Source organism: Eublepharis macularius, chromosome 2 (genome assembly GCF_028583425.1).
Source record: "Eublepharis macularius isolate TG4126 chromosome 2, MPM_Emac_v1.0, whole genome shotgun sequence".
Classification (NCBI taxonomy): domain Eukaryota; kingdom Metazoa; phylum Chordata; class Lepidosauria; order Squamata; family Eublepharidae; genus Eublepharis; species Eublepharis macularius.
Genome location: NC_072791.1, coordinates 165276024 through 165296900, shown reverse-complemented (window position 1 = coordinate 165296900; position 20877 = coordinate 165276024). Strand labels below are relative to the sequence as shown.

The following is a 20877-nucleotide window of genomic DNA, read 5'->3' as shown; positions in this document are numbered from 1 at the left end:
CTAGTAATTTATTCCTGGGGCAACGGAGTCAGGGAAATGAGCTGTGTTTGCCCTCCTTCTGTCGCCCTTGAAACATGAATGGAAGCCTAGCTTTCCTTGATTAGCAGGCTTCCTTCCAAACATGGAGCAGCAACCCAGGGGAGGGAGGGGGAAGGGGGTGGGCACAAAGGAAAGGCAAAAGGCAGCGCAGGAGGCTGGGAGGCCGCCTGCGCCGTTCGCCTTCCCCAGGACAAGGGGCGTGTGGGCAAGCCAGCTGACCCTTGTCCTGGGGAAAGGCAAAAGGCAGCGCAGGAGGCTGGGAGGCCACCCGCGCCGTTCGCCTTTCCCCAGGACAAGGGGCATGTGGGCAAGCCAGTTCCATCTTGTCTGGATTCTGTTTCAATTTCTTTGCTTTCAGCCTTTTGACCATAGCTGTTAGGCAGTGACACAGGATCTCTACTGCTTCCTGTAGTGATTTGGATAGTGAGATATAAAGCAGGGTATCATCCACATATTGATGGCTTCCAATTCCATAGCTTCGAATGAATTCCCCTAATGGCTTTATGTAGAGGTTGAATAACATGGGGGATAAGATTGCACTGTGTAGAATCCCCCAAGATTATTTCTGTTCTGGAAAAGTCTCCAACAGCAACCCTTTGAGTCTGTAAGAAACCCTGTAGGAAACAAACCAGCCCAGAGCACATCCCCTAATACCCACTTCTGCCTCTAAACATCTCAACAAGATGGCATCATCTACTGTATTGAAGACTGCAAATAGATCCAGGAGGAGCAACAAAGAAGTATGGCCTTTATCTTTTTTCTGTCCCTCCTTTTCAGACCCCAGCTCTTGGTTAATGCGTGTTTGATTTCCACTCATTTGGGGAAGATTTTGTGTATCTTTCTTCTCCATAAACTATATTCTTTCTCTCCACCCCATCTCTTCATTTGAGCTCAAAAAGGAAGTGAAAATGTAGACTCTTGGCATTTCATGTGGATGGTTCAGTTTGTGTCATGAAAACTGCCTGCCATTTATTTCAGTGGAAAAGCTAAGGCAGGATACTTAGGAGTTTGTACTTGGAACTGTATCAGGAATGGATGTTTTCTGTTAAGGCAATTCCTTATAGAAGGATTTTGTAATCCTGAATCACACCGTTGGTTTTGTGGTTGCTTGAAATGATCACACCTTTCTTTTCTTTTTTTTAAAACTTAGCCAAGAAAAATGTGGTACTTTTTCCTCTGGGTTGAGAAGTCAGTACACAGGGGGGCCTTGATGAAGCATCTCAGGCAGTGCATGTTGAGGTTTCCTACCTCGCTTCCAGAGAGGCGAAGTTTAGAGCCTTTTTAGATTTAATTTTTCATAGTGTTTATATAGTTACATTTGCAAATGTAAATATGAGCTGATTTCTAAGGCTTTCAGCCAAAATTAAAGAGACTGTTCTAAAGGGAGTGAAAAGGCACCTCTCCAGGAAAGGCCAAATGTAAGCAAATTATAATTCATTGGGTCCATATGTATAAACTTAATATAATGTAGAGCAGGCACAGAAGAGCCTTTAACTTTATACTGTTCTAAGGTGCATTCTTTGAGATAAAAACTGTGCAGTGCGCTAGGTAATGAGATTTAATATGCTGAACTGAAAAAGAATTGTGTCCTTAGTATGCTGTGTTTCCCCCCACTTTATTCACTTTCCTCTTATAGGAAGGTAGGCACAGGTTTGATGGTGGCATTCCGCATTAATTCTGAAGACTGGTAGTTAGATCCTTCTTAGCTGAGGAAGCCCTGCTGTGTTTAATCATCTCCAACTATATGACTATAAAGGCCTGAATTTTACTATGAAGATACATGTCTTGCAGCCTTTAATTTAATAATCGGAAAAGCTTTCTTTATATGCTCTGCCACCTGCAGTTGTAAATAGAAATCAGGACAGTTGCCTGTTATTTCCCAGGCTTGATTGACATTTAAAACGATTGTGAGAAGGATTGAACTACCTATGGTGCATATATTTTTTACCTCTCAATTATTCACCTGTAATGTTGTCTGCTTGCTGTTTAAAAAGAGAGAAATGATGCCAGAACCATTGTGAAATATGGTTACACATGAAGCTGTATCACAAGGTGTGGTGAAAGCAAGTAGAAAAGCAAGTAGAAAATGAGAACAGACATTTGGAACTTAAGATCTGCATCTATAAAAGGGTTTGTTACTGTAGAGTAACCCTGCCTTCAGAGAACACCTATGCCCAGGAATCCAAGGAGCATGTACATTTCCAGCTCACTTTTCTGAAATGTGTTATTTCATACCTTAGACAAATTTCTTGCAGCCAAAGAAAAAAGAGAGAGGCTCCTTAGCGAGCTGAGTACCACAAGTGAAATGCACCTCTCCAGTGTTTGCACATCATTAACCTCCCAGTGAATTTTGTGGCACTAGAAGAGGAGATGCTTTCAGGTCAGTCTTACTGAGGCTTATGTTTCATCTCTTGCCTTTTTGTAATGATGGCTTATCAGAGGAGAGCAGTAGCTTATCCCCAGACATTCTCTGCAAGGAGATTTCTGGATTTCAAGGTTTGGTTTTGAGAATTCCTCAGTGCAGTCTCAAATGAGAGATGGGGTTATAAGTGTGAGAGAAAGAGCTGTGTGAATGGTAAGGGATGTAGGACTTAGAGCATAATAGAAAAAATGTGCTTTGGAATAATGTGTTTTCACTATAATTCTTGAGCATGTGTTAGAGGATGAACTGGGATTGGTGGTACCTTCCTAGCTAACGCTGAATGGCCTGTATAAGCACTGCAGGCATATTTTTAAACTGTTTCTGGATGGCTAAAGGCAACTGCTGTTGTGACTGGTACACGTGCCATATGTGGTGTGAACATCTGCAGCACTCCCTCTTGTCATGCTGCAAGTGATGCTGTCTGGCTGCTCTCTGTTTACTTTCTAGTTGCCCTGCCTTCCCTGCTGCTAGTTTCCTGACTAGATCTTGTGGGAATTAGGGCCTCTTTGTACCCCTTTACTGAACTCTTTGAAGAGCACCTTGTTTGAACTTTTTACCTAATACCGGAGTTGACTAGGCTGCCAGTATGGAGAATTGCACCAGTAGCTTAATATTCATACATGGGTGAGAATAAAGGTTTCTAATGATGATGTTTGCCAAGGAAGAGCAGAAATCGGCTGTAGCAAATGTGACTTAGGATTCTGTATAGAGGAGGCAAGCCCCTAAACAAAGGTCTCCTTCACTTAGTACAATAAGAAGGAGCTCATGGAAGGCCGATTGTGGTGGATATTTTTTCCATTGAAGAATATCTGTTAAAGAGATCACATTGGAATGCCAAATTCAGAAAGATTTGCAAAAAAAAATCTGTGCACATAAGGAAAGGAAGAGTCTCATTATTATCCAATTGCAGCTCTTTCTTGCAAAACCCACATCAGTATTGAGGTCCGTTCCTTCCTCTGTCTTCTGCTTAATTTTTTTTAATGTAAAGAAATTTAGACAGCTGAGCATATGACACATTCTGAGGTAATTTTTTGAATCTCACTTTAGTAGTTCTTTAATGCATACTGGTTTTGTAACATCTACATTTAAGGCTATGTCAGGTATTTTTGCCTTTATCATCTACATTTTTTTCCCCGAAAGGAAGCCATACTACATAAAAGTTCTTGTTCCAATGACTTTGTAGCAAACCAGTTTTTCTCCTCTAGAAAATCTTTTGCCCTTTTTTATAGTCCTGTGAAGAGACTAATTAGGTACCACACAAGACAGTCTTTAATAGGAGTGCCAATTGATAGTGCAAAAACTTCCATTCGAATTTTGGTCTTAGGAGTTTGGAAATATTGTCAATAGTTGCCAGCCTCAAAGTGCATATAAGAGAGCTACATGCTGCCAAATCAGCCACAATAGTTGAAATAGATGAGTGAGTATGGGTAACTACATCCATGGCATATCATGCACCATTTTTTTAGTGTGTTAAAATCAGGAGTTTTCAGTGCCTTTGGTTTTTGTGACTTAAATTTTAACAATATGTACCTGCATGTAGCATGTACCTAAGCTACATGCTACATGCTACAATACTTTTTAAAATTATTATTCTAATAAAATAATTTCTGTGTAAATTTTTGCATTTTTCTGAACATAATATGTAAACCACACTAATATGTAAACATCCCTAAACAAATATTGCTGTAGTGTCAATGTGTTTGTTGTTATTTGGATATAAATTAATATAGGATACTTTTTGAATTTGTTTACTAAATGTAACACAGCAAACATGTTAACTTGATTCCAACTCTGTTTGGGGCACTGCCCACATCACTGTTGGTCTCTGGTCCTTCTAGTGGCACAGCCAAACTTGATGCCCCAAAACCCTCCTCTGATAGTACCTTGAAAGAGCAATTTTAAAGCAGCAGTAAGTCCTATTTTATTCAGTGGGGCTTAGTGCCTTGGCAATTAATTTTACAGAAGGGCCATTTTGAGAAGGAGATAAAGGGCCCCTCTTCCTAACCTCCCTAAAAACCCTTAAAAATCCTTAAAAATGCATTTGCCCAACCATTTCATTTCAGTCAGACTGCTGTGTTTGCAATATGGCTAGCCATGCAATGTATGCATGCTAGTGCAACTTGCCTGGGCTACAGATCTCTACTAAGTTAACAGTACGTTCATTATGCTTGATGGCTCAGTTTACTCTTGGCATGTGCAAAAACGTATAGGAAGATTCTCCCCTTCTCCATTTTATCCTCACAACAGCCCTGTGAGATAGATTAGGCTGAGAATCTGTGGCTGGCCTAAGGTTACCGAGTGAGCTTCTGTGGCAGAGTAGGGATTCGAACCAGGGTCTCCCAAATCCTCTAACTATTATACAATGCTTGCCAGGATCCTGTTTAAATCTCATGTTGAAGAGCCTGTTGGTATTTCTCATTGGGCAGGATGTTACCATGGGGCTCTACTTGCTGTCTAGGGTTTTATTGACTTAGTAAGGACGAGGTGGCTCGATTTAATATCGAGTGGCGCAGACAGATATCTTGTCCCTTGTGCAGTTTAATACCATATGAAACCATGGACAGAGCTGAAATTAGGCTTCAAGGCCACCAGTGTTCAGAGTTCACCCAGCTTTATCTCTCATTTCTATCTAATCCTGGTGTGGCAACACCTAGTTCTGCCACCAGTGCTGGGAATCAGTGATGGTCTGGATAAATAAAAACAAACTGAAATATAATCCAAACAAAACTGAGGTGCTGTTGATTGGAAGTATGATTGATCTGGTAGTAGAGGTAGCAAGCACTTTTGTTAACTGGGGTTGCACTTCCTCTAAAAATGTTGTTCTGTGGTTTTGAATACTTCTGGATCCATCACAGCCCCTGAATGTCTGAGACTGAGTGACTTTTACCATCTTCAGCTGGTACACCAGCTACATAGTTTCCTAGAAAGAAGGGCCATGGTTACACATGCCTAGTGATATTCATACTAGATCGTTGTATTACACTTCATGAGGGACTGCTTTTGAAGGGTGTTGGGAAATTGTAAATAGTACAGCATTTAGTTACCAGATGGTTGGCAGGGGCAAGCAGCCAAAAGCATGTTTCTCTTATTTTATATCGTTTTCTTTGGCCACCAGTTTGTTTCGATACCCAATTCAGTGTACTGATTTTAACCCTTCAGCTGTTTAAAATTTACATGCCTCTAGCATCTCATCTGTCTTAACCACCAAGAGAAGAATTGGGAGCCGCATTTCTATTTGGCCAGGTGAGAGACAATTGCTTAGAGACGGTTATTAGAGTCAGAGATACCTGGTTTTGCTTGGAAGCATCCTTCCTCTATGGGCTGGTCTGTGAACAGGTAAAGCCATTCTGTGCAGGAGGAGTTTGAGTCTGGATTTCTGATTCTTATGTTTCAGGTTGATAGTCATCATTTGATTTGATGTTTCCTTTTAATGCTGTTGATTTATGTCATTATTAATACAATGATGTATTATTTTTAATAATACTTGTAAGTCACCTTGAAGATCTTTACAGAATGGAAGGTTAGAATATAATGTTTTAATAAACCGAGAAAAGTGATTATTTCTTCACAGGTGGAGGAAAGAGGGAGGGAAATACATTGTTATAGTGAAACAATCCCATAGAATCTGTAAATGAGAGCTCTTGCACATAGGTCATATATGTCAGATTTAAAACTGGCATTGACTCTTTGAGAGTTGGCCCCCATTTATATGAAACTTATTTCTTAATCTACCTCATGCTTATAGACACCTCCTACTCATTCTGAGGGGGCCTGTGGTATATAAAAAGACTCTTTAAATAAATGGTTAGTTATCCACCACAGATGCTCTGTAGGAAATGCATTAGTGAAATGTCCTGGACAACCTGTTGCTTCTCGAATTATGCCAGCATTCCCTACTCTTTTTTTGTTTTGTTTTCATTTTCTTTGCAGATCTGAAGCCCTGGGTGTCAAATTTCACTTATCCAGGTGTGCGGGACTTTTCTCAGCTTGCTCTGGATGCCAACAGGAATCAGCTCATTGTAGGAGCCAGGTAAATGAGAATCTTCTAATTGGAATAGGATTGCTTCTCCAGCTCATTCCCTGCAGGATAATGTGTGTCAAAGAGATTGCTTTTCCAGCTCGTAAGCACACTCACTCACTGTTAGTTTTAAAGGAAAGCTGTAATTTATGTAGAAGGATTTTAGAAACATAGTAAAAATGCTAAAGATGAGAAAATTGCCATTCGTTCTTTGTGGGGGGAGTGATAAAAATGACTAGTTAATGAAGCAGAAAGCTGTCATCTCCCAAGAATCTCAGCGGCTGTAAAATCTTTTCTCAGTTAGGAATTGTCCACATGTTCAAAATTCTGAACTAGCATAGTGCTGCCTAAATTAAAAGAAAGACTAGACACATTGGTGAAAGGATATACCCAGACAGTTGGGGCATGCCTTTTCATTCCTAAAATGTCAATCATTTAGTATTCCGGAGCCTTGCTTGAATAAAATACTTGTGTTATTGATAGTAAATGGTGTGACCCACTGCAACTTTTATGTTTCTTATGGTTTCTAATTAAAATGAAGCCAAGTTTCTTAGATAGAATGATTTTTATGCACATACACAATAGTCAGAGATACATAATTTTTAAAAATACAAAGTTATATATTGTAATTAATAAATGCCATTTTATGACTTTAATAATGCTTTGTACATCTATAACATTCTTTCCCAGGGTACTCAAAGTACCTCTTATATTACTCCAGTAATCTTTACTCTGTGTGATCGGTCTGAAGTATTAGATAGCATATTGCGGAATGACAGAGAGGCTTGCCAGAGGCTCTCTGCTGGGTTTGGGAACTGAGTTGAGATTTAAACATAGTGCTTCCTGGATTGTAAGTTACATTCTTAGTCATTATTCCATGATGGCTGGTTCCTGTAAAAATGTGGCCCGCACAAAAGGTCAGAACCCTAGTCTTACCATTCGGTATTTCTTCCTTTAAATTTGATTTGTGAATTTCGAAAGCTCTAGAGGTTGCTGCTCTCCCATCAAGGCAGCTTCAGGTTATTTATTAATGTCCCACCCCATATCTGTTTTGATGTACTTTATCATTTCAGTCAACTTTTTGAGTCTTCCATCACTGTTTAGGAATACCAAACAGACTTTTATGACAGGCATGAGAGCCTTGGAAGCAAGATTTAACTCCTGTTAAACATTTCTAAAAGGCAAATAGCATGGTATCAGCATAATAACCACAGTGTGGTCCACTTTATCCAGATATAGCTGAATGCATAAGATGAGCTTGGTGCAGGAGGTATCAAGTTTAAAGAGAGAAAAAATATGAGGTGCCTAGTCATTAAGAACATAAAAGATAGTCATAATATGAAAAAAAAATTTGGATTCCAAATATTTTCCTTCTTTTGCCTGTAATGCTTCAGAATTGTGCTGAGTATATGAGATTTTATTCATAAAAAGATCCTCTGGGAAAATTACCTAAACGAATTTATGTCTGAGGCACTAAAGCTTTATGGAGGCAGTTTCCTACAAATGCATCCAAGGTGCTTGTGATTCATAGGAACATCTTCTATGTCATGAACAAATGAGACTTTGGTATCAGAGAGTTTAGTTCAGAATGGATGTTGTGTAAGAACTCCCCGTGCTTAATAAGAGAGACAGTTGTGAGAGACAATCTGGTAGGCAGTCACTTCAACACATTTTGGTAGCACAGTATGGGTACAGTGACAAGTGGCTGGAAACAAAAGGCGGCTTGAAATCCTAAGTGGAAGCATTTATCATCTACTCAAAGGAGGCAGCAGGAGATGTGGACTCTGGTGCTAGAGGTTGCTGGAAATATGGGTGTGAGAAGCATATTGAAGACAATCTTCCTTTCGCAGCAGTTGCAACAGCAGCCAGAAAAGAAGCAGGCAAGATATATCATAGCAGAAAGAAAGAATCTTCTGTTCTACCTGCCTATATCAATACCAATGTGCTAAGGATTTATCAAATGTCTTTTCTGTGATACATTCTGGAAGGGTGTCGTAAATGGAAATTGGTTGGAAGAATTCTGGTAGTGGGATATACTTGGGCAGGCAGAAGCCACGTTAGGCCTTTTGGATAATGGAAGAATGATCCATAGTTTAGAGTTTTGAGTTAGGTATCAGGATATCAGTTGAGCGTGTCAGGGAGGTCATGGGATTGGGGTCACATTGGAGGTAGAAATGGTCATGGCATACCAGATGCTATACCATATTGAAACTATATGGGTGTGGACCTGATAGGTGCCTGGGAACTGTTATGGAAGTCCCTCTGAGCTTTCCATAAAAGACCAAAATATAAGCATAAAAATAAATTATCAGGAAATCCAAGTAACAAAAGGCTCTGGATGGGTTCAACAATTAATATTCCTTTGTTTGTCCTAGATGTAGGCCTGGTGCCTCTCTCAAGGCATGAAAGGCTGGAATATTAAAAATTCACTGTGTGCACAACACTGTTCAGAGCTGCCTTGGTATGAAGCAGTTTCATTGTTCATATGATGGTTCTGTTTCCTGTTAGCTTTATGCCCATTCCTATAGATCCTATATTCTTCCAGGTAATTAATTAGGTAATTAAGCAGAATTTGGGCTTAATTGTGATGGATAAAAATGGCTCTACGTCATCCTTTCTCCAATGAACTCAGTAGCATACATACTCCCCTTCCCCTTTATCCTCACAAGAAGGTCATTCACTCTTTCAGAGTCTAACCTACTTTGCAAGGTAACTGTGTAAGCCACCCTAAGCTCTTGGAAGAAGGGTGTGGTAAAAATCAAATTAATAATAACTATAATGGGCCATATTGTACAGCAGCTTTTGGCCTAAAGGCTACATAAAGCATAATGAGCTAAGCCAAGTTATTGATGTTCAAGTGGGTTGCTTTAGTATTATTGTATAATTCTGCTGTATTCGCTCCCTACCGAGTCATGTTTTGCTGAGAAATTATCTTGCCTGCTTGACATGTTAATGGAGAAACCAAAAACATGAGGATGTCTGATTTTTATCTACATTATAAAGAGGGCATCTTGAAGTCTTGTAGAACTGTCAAGTCATGAAGAGTGAACAATCTCATTCCTACTAAACACTCTTATTCTGTGTTTCCTGGGAGACAAAGGAAATATTCTGATTTAAAAGTCATGTCACGAGGCTACTTCTGTCTGGTAATGTGACCTTGTGGGAAAGGAAGGCCCTTCTTTTGAAATCTACAGGGAAAAAAAATCAAAGGACCCTTGAAATTGGTTAGAAAACTACTTCTTTGAAAAAAGTTAAAAGAAACAGGTGCCTCTAAATTATATCATGATATATATTTGTAGCTGTTTAAAATCTTAATCAAAAGGTTTTGAGGGTTTTTTTATAGCTGTCAGGCTATGGTTGACAGGATATGGTAGACAGATCCCTGGACCACTGCAGCAAGACACAGGTTCTTGGTTAAATGTTTTTTATTCAGAAATCAGATCATTTCCATATATATATGTCCATAGGACTACTCAGAAGCAAGGTAAGCATCTAAGCAGCACGAGTGAAAGTTGATAGGAATAACATCATGTGAGAGAGACTTCTCTTTTAACATTCAAGTCTCCTCTTTTCCCCCTCCCAATCATAAACAAGGTTTTGGCGCTCTCCTGGTGTGAGAACGTTCCACATATTTGTAATATCAAAGTGAGTCACTAAGAAGGAAGACATAGCAAAGGCTGAGTGTACGAGGTCATAAACACTGGAAGCTGTTACAGTCCATCAGATAAACACCCGTGGAAGCCTGTAGGAGAAATAGTTATGACACTGAGTTACAGCAGGATACATTGGTTCAGCAGAGAAAGATCATTAACATTGGCATGGATGGGGTTCAGACATGACAATCGCTGAAAAGTGAACAGAAAGGTAATTTCAGTTCAGGTTTTGAATCTACAGTCAAACTATCTGTCTTAGAGCCTTTAATTACCTGAAAGTTTTAAATCCAGTCTAATCTGGTCCTCAGCATGATGTGTTAAAGCTGACCCATTGCTGTTGGTTCATGTTATATGAGTGGAGTAATTGTGTGAATGCACCACTATTTCCAAACCCAAACCATCTCTCAAGTTATCCCAGATGACTCAGGTTCTTGCATAGCCACGGATATGCCTTAGTGTGTCACAGCAAAAGCATTGTGAGTGGGAAAGCAATTGCTTATAGGTCACATGATCTTTTTCCTGTTGTGTGCAGCCTTTTTATTTTCTTGTACTTTGGTTTTTGAATGACTCTAGTTTTTAAAAAATAAGTAGTGATGTTATTAAGTCAAATCTTTTTTGGTGTACAAATCTGCCATTCTTGTAATACATGCTCATATTCTGAATTGGACATCAGTCACCCAGTAATTCCTTTTAAAGACTGGGTTATAATCTGAGCCACAGAAGAACCTCCTTGCTCCCACTCACTGACTTACCTGATTGATGATGTAGCCCCATTAGCAGCAGTGGGAAGGAGGGAGGGAAGTCTCTCTTTCTTACTTCTTGGGATCTGTAATTTCCAGGATTCCTGATATCCATTCTGAGGACGTCATGTGCTCTGCAGACACAATGGCCACAATATTTGCTGGGAGTAAGCCGTATTTAGTAGAACTGCTTAGGACTGTAATTTAAATTTTTATGATCTCTGGAGCTCCAGGTGCTTGAGATATGGTCCTTTTTTAAAAAAAGGCATTTTTGGGATTTGGATTTTGGGAAAGGCACAAATACAGATGTTTGAATAGTTGTCAGGTCCCCCAGTATCATTTTGGAAGTCAGGTTCGGGTTTTTCCAGGATTCTAGAATTACTTAGGTTCCATTATTCCCTATGGGGGACCTTTGTGGGGGGAGGCTGGAGTGACTGATTTTCAACCAAATTATGCCAAATTAGCAGAGGATCTAGTTCTTCCTGTGTACCCCTCAAGCTTAAACGAATTGGACCAAGGAATCCAATTCTGTGGGCTCCAGAACAAGATGCCCTGAGCCATCCTACTTGCAGGGGTGTGGACTGGGAGGAAAAACCGGCACTGGAAAAGAGCCCCACACCCACAAAGGAAGGTGAGAAGGAGAACGAGCCAGCTAGACCCACAGTTTTGCTGAGCTGGTCAGGACTCTCACCGGCTGTGAGCTGCTCTTCCAGGCTGACCAAGACTCACTGGCAGTAAACCACTCACCCTGGGCCAGCTCTCGCCAGCCATTAGGAAACCTGTTAAATGAGGGAAGAAACAGGCCTAGAATCCTTACAGTGCTAGCCCCAGAGATTCCTGAATGTTTCCAGAAATACAGAAGTCATGGATCCTGAATACCACTTCCGGGACCTGAGTCTGTATTGAACCTAATATATATTTGGACTGAGTATATATTTCTGATTTTAATTTTGTGGCTTAAATTTTGTATTTTAAATTGAATTGGCAGTTTGCTGCTTCAAGCACAAGGAAATTTGGGATTTTTAAAATTTGATTTTTAAAATTTTAATGTAAATTTATTAAAATTTATTAAAATTAATACAAATAAATGTTTGATGGATCTGTTGGATCAGTTACGGAGGTACTTTTACAGCCCTTTGAAAAGCTTGTGGTTGCTTGCTTCTTCAGATTTTGAAGTCATGGAGAAAAAGGCAGAAAAGGATGATGTCTGAAATTAAATCAAGAATGGTGCAACCTCGATTCATATTTTCAAGCTGTGTCTTAAGAAACAATGGGAATAATGATGATTCAGTAGTGTGTATTTGTAGAATTTTCTCATTCAGTGGTCAAATTAGAATGCACGTCCAGTCAGTTCTACTCAAGTAAGTGACTTGGGTAGAAATACTTTCCATACACCTCAGCAGGGCGGTTGAGTTTATAATTTCTTTTTAATTAGAAGGGAGATTTCTGTTAAATAACTTCCCCATGGCCAATGGGCACAGTGCCTACATAGTTGAGCTTTGTGGAGAGGACAACATACATCAACATTCAGGCAGGATGGCTCTGAATGCGTTGTGAAATATCTATAAACCTCTGAAAGGTGTTTTGTGCTTTTATTATAAATCAGGATAGGTTGTGGCTTCTTAGATTTCTTGAGGTTGTCTTCTATCCCTTGTTGCTTACTGAGTGGTCTTGTTTTCCTCTTCCTTCTCATGAAAGCTACCAATATTGTGATAGGGTAGATGTGGAGAGTGGCAGTATGTTCTAAGTATATCTCACTTGTGCTAGGCAATTCCATAAGCTGCTTTTACACAGGCACATTTTTTCATTGGTAAGTGGAAAAGTTTTTTCTAGTTTCTTCTAAATATGCATCAGGCTTTGGTCTCTTACTGTCCCAAGTAGAGATGGGCACGAAACGGAACACGGACCAAAAAGAACCACAAACCGCCGGTTCGTGGAAGCTCCTTTTCCACAAACTTCAACGAACTGGTCTACTGGTTCGTTTGGTTCGTGTTAAACCAATATGCCCCTTTCCAAGCTGCTGCAAAGCAGCACTGAAAAGGGCATTTAAACCTGTGGATCAGCTGCTTGTCGGGGAGATTCCCGACAAGCAGCTGATCATTTAAACAGCGGGGCTTGGCTGCCCAGCCAGGAGTTCCCAGCCAGCCAGCCAAGCCCAACCTGCAGTTTAAATGGCCATTTCCCCGCAGCTCAGAGCGGCCATTTAAACAGCCCCGCTGTTTAAATGATCAGCTGCTTGTCAGGGATCTCCTCGACAAGCAGCTGATCCGCAGCACAGAAAGGGGCATTTAAATCCCATGAACCGGTTTGCGAACTTGCCCCAGTTCATGGAAGTTCGTGTTTTGTGAAAACGTACGAACCACGAACCACACGGTTCGTTTTTTTCACAGTTTGTGCCCACCTCTAGTCCCAAGACATGCTATCTTATAAGTACTTAGTCATTTACACACCAGCCAGAGCTGAATTAGAAAACAAATTGTAGTTTCATTTCTCTTCAAGATTTATACTGCTGTTTTAACTTTTAAGAAGCCACAAAATAAATTAGGCTCTTTAGAGATCACCTTGCAAAAGCATTAAATACATTTCTTACTCTGCTACAGATTTAACCTTTATTCAGTTACGTGAGTTTGCTTAACACAGACATATAATCCCACTCATGCCAATGGAGTTTGAGCCAACTGAGTTTTTAATCCTTCTGTTCTTGACTCCAACCAGCTCTTTTCAGGGGTCCAGGAAGATTTGCTTGAGGTCACACTGCAAGATGGGACTTGTAGTCTTCAGGCAGTGTGCCATGTAAAACATTGCATGTACATATTTGCTGTGTCACAATGTTTGTAGCTACTGAACTATATAAATGCTAAAACAAAAACAGGTGATAGGGATTAGACTAGATTGTTTGGCATTGGCGCAAAAGTGGATAGTGGAAGATAAACAGATAGCATTTTATAAGTTTAAATAAAATAACTTAGGTGAAACGGAATTTTGAAGAAAGTATTAGGAGAATACAGAATTAGCGTTACAGCATTGCAAAAACATAATAAACTCTTAACTGTGAACTAGAGTTGATGAAACAGCCTAGTTTTGACCTAGAAAATTTTTGGTTGCCATCTATTTTTCATGTGAATGTCCACCAGATTCTCCCTTTTCAGAATCCTTTTTGGATTCCAGGGACTATGTTCTGCCTTTGAACAAAGAATCTTTGGCACAGCACAGTAGATAGCAGCTGGTGAAGTTCAGCCACATCTCTACTCTCATAGCAAGAGTTTGAGAAAATTATTGTGGATTTCAGGCAGGCTAAGACTGCATCTCTAGTGATAACATACATCATGTGCCTTCTGTGAAGGCTGCCAAAGGAAATCCTTCTCCCATTAGAATTTCTATAATCAAACCAGAATGTTTGAATTCCACTTACGGCTCAGATATACCCATTCTCCATAAACTCAAAAATTATGCATATTGTTTCACGTATCCTACATTTGGAATTTCACGTAGCTGCACAATATCTTTCACAGTAGCTGCACAGTATCTTTCACATGAGTCTTAGAAGTGATTTATCTCTAATTAGTAACCTGAACAACTTGGTTACACTTCCTACTTTAACAATCTGATTATTACATTTTTATCAGTGGGCTTTCTACTTCTCCTGGGAAAGCTGGTCATATCTAGCCCTTATTATTCAGATGCTTTCTTTAGAGTGATTTTTTGATATATTGGTTGTCCATTTCTGTCCAATAGCTACTTAGTAAATATCTGTAATATTAAAGCTGGTTGTTCAGTCAAAATATACAGTGTTTTTACAAGCTTGTATTTCTACAAAATTATTATGAACATCTCAAAACCAATGCATTTAAATAGCATTCTTAACAACACTACAGTAACACAGAATCATTAAATCTCATGCAGCTCTCCTCGGGGTGAACAGAGGCCTGAGGCTTTTGGAGTGGTCTGACTCCCTGAGGAATACAGCTGAGATTTCGTGATGTGTCATGCCCTGGATCTTCTGTATTAGTTTTGTAATGGAAAGATGTGAATTCCCTAAAGGATGCAAGAAATAAAACCTCATGAATGAATTGACATTTTTACTCTACACCAAAGAGAATAAAACTCCGTTTGACTTCTCAGTGTCACAAAAAACAAGAAATTATACAGAATATGCATGAAAATATTGAATGTACAGCTAGATTATTACAGTAAAGCTAAACACATTTAGCCAGGTGCCTTGGATGTTGAGAGCATGCACATAATCAGATGCTTGTATAACTGGCAGTTTTATTTATACAGGGTATCTTGATAAATTCATCATATAATGGGGAGCCTTGGGTGACTCCAGTTTTTAGGGCATGGAGGGTCTGCAGCAGTTAAAAAAAAACATACAAAATTATTTTAAAAGCAACTAAAATTGAATTTTGTTCAGTGTCTTTTTACCTGTGGTAGCTGGCTGGAGAATAGTTATTACAAATTGCTGCTCAGTTAGCATCCAAGAATTTTTTTTAGAACAGGGACTAAAGGTTTCTTTTTATATTATGTTTGTAGAGTGGCTTCTTTCTGAATCTCTTGGAAAGTTGAGAAATTTCCAGCTGTTGTGTGGTTGTTCCCTAAGCCAGGATTGTCCCTCCCAGAAACTGGGACAGTGCTGGCAGGGGGAGGAGCCACCCTGTGGAGACCTGCCAAATATTCTAGAGCTTTTCTTGGTACCTAAATAGGGTGGGAATGAGCAGTGCAGTATCACTGTTCAGGCCATGAAATTAACATGACAGAAGTGGACAGGCAAAACATGGTGCCCCTGAGTAAAGCAATAATTAAGCTCCCGGCTTTTCAGAAGCAAGCACAGGTAACGACAGCACTTTTAGATGAGGACCGTGAGAAACAGGTGTGCTATTATGTGATACTGCAGTTATAAGCAAGCTTTTCATTATTTTATCTAGATAAGATTTACAAGCAGGAGATATGTTTTAGAGCTTGAAATTCTAGGGTGGGGGGTGGGTGGGGTGGAATCTGAATTCATAAATCAATGCCAGACTCCCTTGTAAAATAATAGCAGCCGTTTTCTTGCATTCTTGGCTCAAAGACAGAGAGCTGCGGGGGATTAAAAAAAAAACTGAAAAAGTTATATGTTCATAATCTCAGGCTCAGAGGTGATGCAGAATATAATCGTCATATGGAGGCTTCTTAAATTGCTTCTGTGGACAGCTGCCTGTAGGATTTCTGTCTGCCTGGTAGAGATAGGCACGAACCAGAATACAAACAAAAAGTGGTTCATGGAAACCCATTTCCACGAACTTGCACTGGTTCGTGTGTTGAACCTGAATGCCCCTTTCTCTGCCGCTGCAAAGCGGCTGGGAAAGGGGCATTTAAACCCATGGATCACCTGCTATCCCCGACAACCAGCTGATCTGGTATTTCCCTGCCAGCCAAGCCCCACCCGCTGTTTAAATGACCATATCCCCGCTTCTTAGAGTGATGGAGAAATGGCCATTTAAAGAGTGGGTGAGGCTTGGCTAGCTGGCAACTCCCAGGCGGCCAGCCAAGCCCCACACACAATTTAAATGGCCGTATCCCTGCAGCTCGAAACAGCGAGAAAATGCCCTTTTGAAGAGCGGGTGAGGCTTGGCTAGCTGGCCAGGAGTTAATCCTGGCCAGTCAGCCAAGCCCCACCTGCTGTTTAAATGTACATTTCCCTGCCGCTCTAAGCAGCGAGGAAATGGTCATTTAAACAGCAGGGCTTGGCTGGCCATCTGGGAACTCCCGCTTGGACAGCCAAGCCCCACCCACTCTTTAAATGGCCATTTCCCGGCTGCTCAGAGCTGCGGAGAAATGCCCATTTAAACAGCAGGCTGGACAGCTTGGAACTCCCAGCAGGCTGAGTGCAGCCTGCAGGGGTGAAATACCCTTCTCTCTGATGCTGCAGAGTGTCAGGGAGAGGGGCATTTCACCCGCAACTCAGCCACTTGTCAGGGGTTTCCCTGACAAGCGGCGGAGTGCAGCCTTCAGGAGTGAAATGCCCTTTTAATCCATTGAGTGGCAAGTGTGCAAGTGAACTTGAAGAGCAAGTGAGGCTTGGCTGGCCGGCTCTGGGCCAGCCAAGCCCCATCCAAAGTTTAAATGGCCATTTCTGTGCCTGGGAACGGGGGAAATGCCCATTTAAACAACGGGGCTTGGTTGGCCAGCTGGGAGTTCCTGGCTGGCCAACCAAGCCCCACCTGCTTTTGAAATGGCCATTTCCCCACTGGAAATGGCCATTTAAAGAGCGGGTGAGGCTTGGCTGGCCGGCAGGAAACTCCTGGCAGGCCAGCTAAGCCCTGCTGTTTAAATGATCAGCTGCTTGTTGGAGATCTCCCGACAAGCAGCTGATCTGGGGGTTTAAATGCCCTTTTCTCTGCTGCTGCAAAGCAGCATGGAAAGGGGCATTTGAACCCCACGAACCAGGAACCGCTAACCGGTTCGCAAACTTGCCCTAGTTTGTTAAAGTTCGTGGTTCCTGGTTCGTGAAACACCATGAACCAAGCGGTTTGTTTTTTTCACGGTTCGTGAAAAAATTGTGTGTCCACCCTATGTTGTATTTCACTCTCATATTTCTGTTCTTTTCTCAAGATTATGTAGTATGAACAAAAGAATAATATATTCTAGGATTTCTCTTTCCCTTTTATGTCCTGTCTAGAACACCAAATAGAGTGGTCTTCAAAGTTTTAAACAGATCTTTGTTTAAGTGAATAAAGTCATGTTGGAGAATATTGTTTTAATTATTAAAGTTTTGGATTCTGCTGGGCTTGTAGTCTCAACTAGATCCAGTGCTTATCAAAAGCAATGGCAGCCTTTAAATTTGGCCAGAAACTCAGGTTTCTTTGTACAGCAGTCGTACATAAACATGGAAAGTTCCACTATTGTTATGAAGTTCATTAAACAACCAGCAAACAAGGATACTCTTATTAGCTTTTCTTTGCCTAATCCTCCAGAATAGGTGAACTGCCTACAAAAATGCAAAGTGCTGTTACTTGGTCATAAACGTACACTGTTTTTAATATTTGTTTTAAAAATTCTGTATAACCTAACACTTTATTTCTTTTGCTTGTTCATACAGGAACTACCTCTTCAGACTTAGTCTGCACAACGTTTCTCTTATTCAGGTATGTCCACAGAATCAGTCAAATACTTATTCATAGGAACAAGCTACTTAAATAATCTCTCTCTTTTTTTAAAGACCAATAATTTAGAAAATGCATTTATCATAATAGCAGAGAAGGGTAGTTAGCTTAGAGAGTGAAGTATATCTCTATGGCCTCACAGATCTTCCTTGTATTCTTGCTCTTTCTAAAACCGAATGTCCTGGATCCAGCTAAAGTTAGTTGTAAGCAGTCCTGTAGAAGTCATTAGAATGTTTGTTTGTTTGTTTGTTTGTTTGTGTGTTTGTTTATTATGCCATCTTTCCACCCAGACAGGGTCCTCAGCAAACATCAAAATTTTAAAAATGTCCACATTAAAACATCAAGACATTAAAAAATCATTCAAAACGTATATATAACACACAAATGTAATGGCATAACTAGGGGGAAGGGCAAGTAACAAGGCCTCCAAAGTTGACCAGAGTAGACAGGTAGACTTATATGGGAGTAGGCAGTCCTTTGAAGAACTGTCTTGAATAGTGTTTTGGTCAATTGCACCAGATCAAGACAGAATTAATGCAATAGTTTCTACCTTGATATGTTCTTCCTTGTTCTCCAAAATACTATTCCACCTACTTTAGGAATTGAACACATGAAAATTGACCTGAGCCCTTTGCTTCAAGTTGTCTTTTCAGTGAGATCCTCAGAGTTGGATGCTCTCTGTTTTAAGACACTTATTTTTCTCATGGAGAAAGTAAAGCTAGAGTACTGAGAGATGTGTTTGTGCATGAATGTTTGGATAGTGTTTTTCTAATTTAGCTCTTCATCCATTGTATATTTGAGTGAAGAAGGATTGGATGGATGCCAGGAAAGGGCATTGTATTAGCAGCAAAGTGGATTTTGTGACAGATAGCCAGCGCCAGCTTAATGAAAACAATGCAAAGAAATCCTTAGCTTTCATGAATGCAGAGGTCAGCAGCTTTGAGGGGAGCCTTTTACTATTTTTGTGACGTCCATCACAATGCCTGAGCTTTTGTTGGCCCCTTGAGGGCATAAAATGCTGAAGACTGAATTTTGTTGAATTCCTTAGTAACAACACGATAGGACTTGCAAACCTTTCAGGGAAAAGTACTGTTTTTGTCTTCTTTGACCAGATGGTAGCATCCCTTCTTAGAAAGGAAGACTAACCCTTTATTAAACTAGCTTTAGAAACAATACACTGTGACACTGAGAGATCTCTGTCTTTTGGTGCTACACCTCTGAAGATGCCAGCCACAGTTGCTAGCGAAACGTCAGGAACTACAATGCCAAGACCACGGCTATACAGCCCGGAAAATCCGCAACAACAATACAGGAACTGTTTTTCACCTTGTCATATTACAGTATTTTAATAGGTTTTTAACCACCTCTGTATTACATAATCGTTGGTCAAGCTTTATCTATCCATATATAAAGACAAGTGTCCTGACTGACTGATCAATGCCCAGCCCAAACCCCTGGGCCTAGAAGCATGAATTTTGGGGAGGACGTTCCTTTCGTGATGTAGAGGCTTATTAAGAAGGGATTTTAAGAAATTCACCCCCTAAGGGAGTAAAAAGGGGTAAAATGTGTTTTACCATAGGGATACAGCTTCCCTGTGTGGCTGGCAGGGTGCTCCCCACCCCCAACTGCCAACTCAGCCTCCCTGAGGTCATTTGCATATGATGTAGAGGCTTATTAAGAAGGGATTTTAAGAAATTCACCCCCTAAGGGAGTAAAAAGGGGTAAAATGTGTTTTACCATAGGGATACAGCTTCCCTGTGTGGCTGGCAGGGTGCTCCCCACCCCCAACTGCCAACTCAGCCTCCCTGAGGTCATTTGCATATGCGGTCTTGCTTGGTCATCAACCCAACGTTCTAAACACTATGCAGGATACATGCAGTACCTCAGGACACATTCAATGACTGGCTTTCCTGTGTGGCTGGCAGGCTGATGGGACAGCTGTGGAACTCTGTGTTCTGAGGTAAAAATCAGGCAAAGGAAACTGCAGACAGTTGAAGAAAGACAGTACAAGACTCCTGAATAGGGATTTTATATAGAAGTCAGTATGGCAGCTGAGTTTTTAATGTTCATAGGGAGATGGTACACAACCTTTCTAGGGGCCATCTCAATGCGAACCTCTCACGTGAACCTGCCGAAGTGCCCACCACACTACCCCTCCCTCAGTCCAACACCTCACACCTCTTGCAGCCATCACCTCTTACTGTCACCAAGAAGCCTTCTGGCAGATGTCGTGCAAGATACACTGATGCTAAAATGAGTAAGCAACTTAGAGATGTGGCAAGGAAATATGCATGTCCTGCTCCTGCGGTGCACCAAGCTGCAGTGGCCAAGTACCAGCAAGATCACCCCAAGGTACACAGAGCGGCAGCGTCTCTCTATGAGCAAAGCAATCCTGGAAAACAAGTAGAGAGGCGCTCACTTCCATGGAAGGTCAAGGCTCACTCAGGCATGGCATATGACCCTTCATTACCTTCAAGCTACCTCTTAAACTCACCCCTGTTCAGCATCTCAAAACAAAGCAACATGGCCCAAGTGCTGTGGAACTGTAAGCTCATTGTTTGGGATGAGAGCACCATGGTGCTTAAGGGGTGTTTTGAGGCCCTGAGCATAACCCTAAAAGATGTCAGGGGCAACGAGAGAGCAATGGGGGGAGTCACAGTGCTGCTGGCTGGAGACTTCTGGCAGACTCTGCCAGTAGTCCCAAGGTGAACTCAAGCTGACAAGGTTACCATGTGTGTCAAGGTGTCATCTGTGGCTTCTCATCATGGAACTCTCACTAAGAAAGAACATGAGGGTCCACTTGAGAGGCAAGGTGTCCGCTGGGGAATTCTCTGAACTCCTACTAAAAATAGGGAACAGAGCG

At 41.0% G+C, this 20877-nt stretch overlaps 1 protein-coding gene across 1 annotated transcript in view; it reads left to right on the top strand.

The window, feature by feature from the left end:
* Positions 1-20877, top strand: part of SEMA5B (semaphorin 5B) — a 377961-nt gene that overhangs the window by 152650 nt on the left and 204434 nt on the right. The window contains exons 3-4 of the mRNA XM_054972564.1: positions 6392-6491; positions 17951-17996. Of these exons, the coding sequence (XP_054828539.1) occupies positions 6392-6491; positions 17951-17996 (146 nt within the window). The remainder of the gene's footprint in view (positions 1-6391; positions 6492-17950; positions 17997-20877) is intronic.